At 37.5% G+C, this 5,643-nt stretch overlaps 1 protein-coding gene across 1 annotated transcript in view; it reads right to left on the bottom strand.

The window, feature by feature from the left end:
- Positions 1–3,804: 3,804 nt before the first annotated feature.
- The window catches only part of LOC107754828 (SH3 domain-binding protein 5-like), a 17,154-nt gene continuing 15,315 nt past the window's right edge, over positions 3,805–5,643 (bottom strand). Inside the window, exon 6 of the mRNA XM_016571428.1 lies at positions 3,805–4,604. Coding sequence (XP_016426914.1) covers positions 3,990–4,604 — 615 coding nt within the window. The 3' untranslated portion in view covers positions 3,805–3,989. The remainder of the gene's footprint in view (positions 4,605–5,643) is intronic.

Consider the following 5,643-nt stretch of genomic DNA (forward strand, 5'->3'; position numbering starts at 1 on the left):
ATTCATATCAAAGATCTATGTGGATAATAGCTACTTTGAACAAAACCCACTCTTATCTTATTGACAAAGTATGTGAATTAGTGGTCATGATACAGGAATTTCTAACTTCAATACCTTGAAAAATATCAATATCAAAGCACCCGTGAACCGGAAGTTGCAACTGACTTCAGTGTAACTGACTTCAGATTTGAGACTTTAGTCTTTGCAACTTTACAGATCTTCTCAAGTCTCAAACCTCCACCACCGTCGCATTACAAAAAACAAAGTCAAAACTTTGACGTATAGTTACACTGTGAGATATAAAAACATATCTTGTGATATAAAGTCACAATTGGGAGATACAAAGTAGCAATTAACAACCTTCCATACTCCACACTCCAAGTGAGATTAAATAAGAAAAAGATCATAGTTGTTAAATTCAAGTTTTAATATCTCTAACTGTGCAATAAATTAACATTTACAGAATAAGTTACAGTATCGGTCACGTAAGGATTAATTGTATTCATCATACATCAGCTTGTATATACACAGAGTTCATGTGACCTAATGAATGGAGAGAGACAGCAGCATACTGGATTAACTCTACAGAGCATCATCTATTTACTATGAGGAGAGGTGAGGAATCTGTACACAGCAGGTTATGATGGGGGAAGGATGGATTTACAAGGTTTGTGGACAAAAACTACAACAATTACATTTAAAACAAATTAAAAAAAACAACAAAAACATTCTGTAAACAACACTGTACTGTCCACAGCACGGTTTGTTCAACAGCTAGCATATTACATGCTTTCAAAGTGTATATCTGCAAAACACAGTTGCGTCATCAAGTACACATCATTCAGTCGCTCCACTTTTGTTCTATTTACTCAACTTTTCTTGTAAAAATCCAGCAGAACTGACACACTTGTAAACATTTTCGGCCATTTTTTTCATTCCTTGACTGACCTAAAATCTCTCAAAAAGATCAAAATCAATAAAAACAGTACAGTAAAATATATCATAAATGCCATTACATGTTGCACAAAATAATACCAACTGACAGCCAAATAAAATAATAAAAACAAAATATTCCAGATATCTACACTTGATGAGAGAGACCTGGAGATGGGAACCAAATACAGCAATATTATAAAAAAATATATTCCAGGTTACATACAAGTTAAGTCAGATGAACAGTGTCAATCAGAAAAGTGTAGAACCGTACCCATAGACCTCCACTGTAAGAGCATTTCCCTTTTCTGAGGTAATAGAAAGAGATGTGAGTTTGATCTGCAATGTTCAATCCAGTTCTCACTTGTTTTCCCTCTCTCTCGCATTGTGTGAAGTGTCTTTTCTGTCTTTTTTCCCGTTCCCTGACCGACAGTGAAACAGTAACCAAGAAAAGACAGGATCAGAGCGTGAGAACTACAAATCCCTGCGGACTGACTAAAATACATCCTCCTTATTGTCATTCATTAATTTGCCAAGAACATCTGAACCCCCTCCGCTATAGTGCAGTGTTACAATAATGCCACGTCAGTCAGTGTAGTGCGTGTTAATATTCTCCTTCCTCTCAATTACTCGATTTCTTATGTCCAAAAATGGATTCAATATAATGTCTGAATCTTAGTCACCACACCTGGAGGAGCTTTCCACTCATTTGAACCGTGTGGTAGGACTATTAGTTATGTAAGCCAGTTTCCACCATTTTCAGTAAAAAATAAATAATAATATAAATAAATAAATAAAACGAAGAAGACAGGTTTATTTCTTGCAATTCCGTGAATTAAAATCACAAAACTTTCTCATAATTGCAACTTTAGGTCTCACAATGTCACAATTGGCCTCATTCATGAAACATGAAAAGAAATTTTTTTTGTCTAAATTGTTCGTAAAGCCACTCTGACGTATACTTTCAGAGTCATGAAATATAAAATATAACAAAATTAATATTAGTTAAATATGAAAATAAATTTCATTCATAAAACAAAAATGATTGAAAACAGCTGCATAGTAGTAATTCAATTATGCTAATTGTGGGATTCATTTCATTCATGTTTTATTATCAAATCTGAGGTTTGAAGCATTTGTGAATCTGAAGAAGAGTTTTCTGGAAGGTCCATTATATGTGCAAATTACTCCAAATTTACTCATATATTTACAAAGGTTTCATGAATGAGGCCCACTGTGTCTTTATTTCTCTTAAAGGAGTAGTTCACTCCAGAATAAAAAATTCCTGATAATTTACTCACCCCCATGTCATCCAAGATGTTCATGTCTTTCTTTTTTCAGTCAAAAAGAAATTAAGGTTTTTGAGGAAAACATTCCAGGGTTTCTCCATATATGGACTATAGTGGACCAACAGGTTAAACGGTCCAAATTGTAGTTTCAATGCAGCTTCAAACGGTCTTATCCAGCGAAACAGTCGGTCATTTTCTAAAAAATAAAATAAAATAAAACTTACATTCTTTTTATCCACAAATGCTTGCCCTGCACTAGCTTTGTGATATGCGATGCGTGAAGTCGTGGACGCGCATCACAGAGTTAGTGCAAGACAAGCATTTGTGGTTAATTTTTTTTTTTGAGGAAAATGACAGATCGTTTCACTAGATAAGACCCTTTGAAGCTGCATTGAAACTGCAATTAGCACCTTCAACCCGTTGGTCCCTGTTGAAGTCCACTATATGGAGAAAAATCCCTAAATGTTTTCCTCAAAAACCTTAATTTCTTTGCGACTGAAGAAAGACATGAACATTAAGATGACATGGGGGTGAGTAAATTATCAGGAAACTTGAATTCTGGAGTGAACTAATCCTTTAACGCTGACAAAATTTATGTTGATCTACAATTACCAATTTGTTTTTTTTTACTCTCAGGTGGAAACGGACTTCCATAGTTAGTGCTGTTAAAGATGGAGTGTGTAATTTTTGTTGATATTCTCCTAACTTAATGTGCAGCACAAATCAAGCTATTAGTATGTTGATTTCTCCGAAATGTGTAAACTCTTTTTGAGCGTCCAGACCAGCCTGATACGGCAACACTGGCTCAACCAATGGCATAAGTTTGGGGGCGGATCATCTAACCAATGACAGAAAGTGTTTCGGGAAACCTGTATGTTTTTGCAATTCCATTAAGTGCCACAAGGGGCGCAGAAATTACACACTTCACCTTTACAGGGATAGTTCACCCAAAAATGAAAATTCTGTCATTAATTACTCACCCTCATGTCATTCCAAGCCTGTAAGACCTTCATTCATCTTCAGAACACAAATTAAGATATTTTTGATGAAATCCGAGAGTTCTCTGACCCTGCATAGACAGCAATGCAACTAAAATGTTCCCAGACCCAGAAACATATAAGGACATCGGTAAAACAGTCTATGTGACATCAGTGGTTAAACTGTAATTTTACGAAGCTATGAGAATACTTTTTGTGTGCAAATAAAACTAAAATAACGACTTTATTTAACATTTCTTCTACCCCGAGTTACCATCTTTCGTCATTATAGAGAGTACCACATGCGTTGTTTACGTGCAGAGGAACGCACACTCATGCGTCATGGTACTTTCGATAATGGCAGATGCCGGTAACTCAGGGTTATTTTTGTTTTCTTTGTACACAAAAAGTATTCTCGTAGCTTCGTAAAATTATGGATGAACCACTGATGTCACATGGACTATTTAACGATGACCTTACTACTGTATGTTTCTGGGCCTAAAATTTCAGTTGAGTTGGAGGGTCAGAGAGCTCTCGGATTTCATAAAAAAAAAATCTTAATTTGTGTTCCGAAGATGAACGAAGGTCTTACGGGTTTAGAACGACATGAGGGTGAATAATTAATGACAGAATTTTCATTTTTGGGTGAACTATCCCTTTAAGAGAATGCAGAGTGTTTTCAGTCTGATTCATTTGTAGTCAGTTGAGAGTCTCGCCTGGAAGCCTGCAGGCAAGCTTTAGCCCTCCAAGATTGGGGTGGAGTAACAGGCAACTCTAATTTCCTGTTTCCTCACAAACTAACACTTCTGTGGTGCTGCTTCACAAAGCTCTCTCGCTCTCCATCTCTCTGCTGTCTGTCCATCCCTGAGGCACCTTTCTCTGCGTCCTGTCTCGAGAGGTTCACCACCTCTCTCTCTACTATTCTATCGTCGACCCTAAATCCTCTCTCGCTCTCTGCCTCTTTCTCCTCACTTATTATACTTCCGACATCACTAAGGTCGCCCAAGTGCTCCACAGAATCGAACTTCTCCAGGTCGGAGGCGATGGTTTGCAGGCTGATGACTGACATGGAGTCTGAACCCGCCTTCTCTCTCCGGCCCCACCCCACATCCCTGTGTTTCTCCACCCACTGCCTGGTTTTCTCCTGATCGGCCCAGTCATTATCCATTAAAGGACTGGCCACCACCCCTGCATACGCCCCTGCCTGGATTACACCCTCAGACTCCGCCCCCACTGGAGAGCTCCGCCCCCCACGGGCTCTGTTTCGCTCTTTAGCGGCACGAATGCGCCCTCTTTGCGCATGGATGTGCTCGCTGATTTGCTCAAGGTTGCGGAGGGCGACAGAATATCGGGTCTTCACCTTCGCCACCCGTTCCTCCAGCTGGACGACTTTGGACTTGTGCTCCTGTTAATGAGTGGTGATAATCATAAAACAATGAATAAAAAGACCATTTGTCACGTTCATGCAACAAATATATTAATGACATTATAGCAATCACAACAGAGAAACATCCAATCAGAAAAATATTTTAGAATATTTAGGGATGCACTAATATTGAAATTCAATCCAGTTATTTTCATGTAATGGCCAATAACCAATAATTGGCTGATGTTATAATGTATACTACAAAAAGTAATAAACTAAAAACTAAAAAAATTATAGTTTGTATGAATAGTTTGTATGCTACAAGTCAATTTTCTGTTCATTCCGTCCACCCCTAGTTTGCATTTCATAGAGGATTTCATTTTGTTACTTTAATCGATATGGCCAGCAGACCTTGAATACCTTTACAGCAGAGGCCAGTCTCATACCTCTAAGATGTGGTTGAACTGAGCCTTGAGCTCAAAATAAGGCTTGGACTTGATAATGACCCTCTTAAGAGCCTTCTGCAAAGTCTGCACACGCGCTTCTGCTTCCTGACAAAGCTGAGTGACATGTTGGTGCTCCCTCTCGCTCCTCAAACGCTCCTCTTCTGCCTCGTTCACCTGCAAACAGCACCATGTCAAATGTGATATCCTGTTCCGTTCTCAAAAGACATTTAATCAAATTTATTCTCATATCTTTCTGTATCATTCATACAAAGACATGACAAGTTGATATCGCATCAACCGTCAATAACGGAGTATTTTTAAGAGTTTGTAGAAACCTAGATTGACGATAGCATTCAGGAATGTTAAAGATACAGTACTTTTGTATCAAGCTGATACTAACGGTTAAAGAAAATTCAATAATATCAATTGGTCTTATAGTGTGGCTGTTCAATATATTTCTGAATGTTTACTTTACCGTTTCTGAAACTTTTACTGTTAACTTTATTCTTTGTTCTATTGTTTTAGTTGTTATATCACTGGTAATTAGTTTCTTTATTCTATATTTTATTGCTGACTTTTTACTAAAACGGTTGAGTAAACGGAATTTTTTTAAATTTTTTTTTTTTTGCTTT

Source organism: Sinocyclocheilus rhinocerous, unplaced genomic scaffold, assembly GCF_001515625.1.
Source record: "Sinocyclocheilus rhinocerous isolate Xijiao unplaced genomic scaffold, SAMN03320098_v1.1 scaffold21, whole genome shotgun sequence".
Classification (NCBI taxonomy): Eukaryota; Metazoa; Chordata; class Actinopteri; order Cypriniformes; family Cyprinidae; genus Sinocyclocheilus; species Sinocyclocheilus rhinocerous.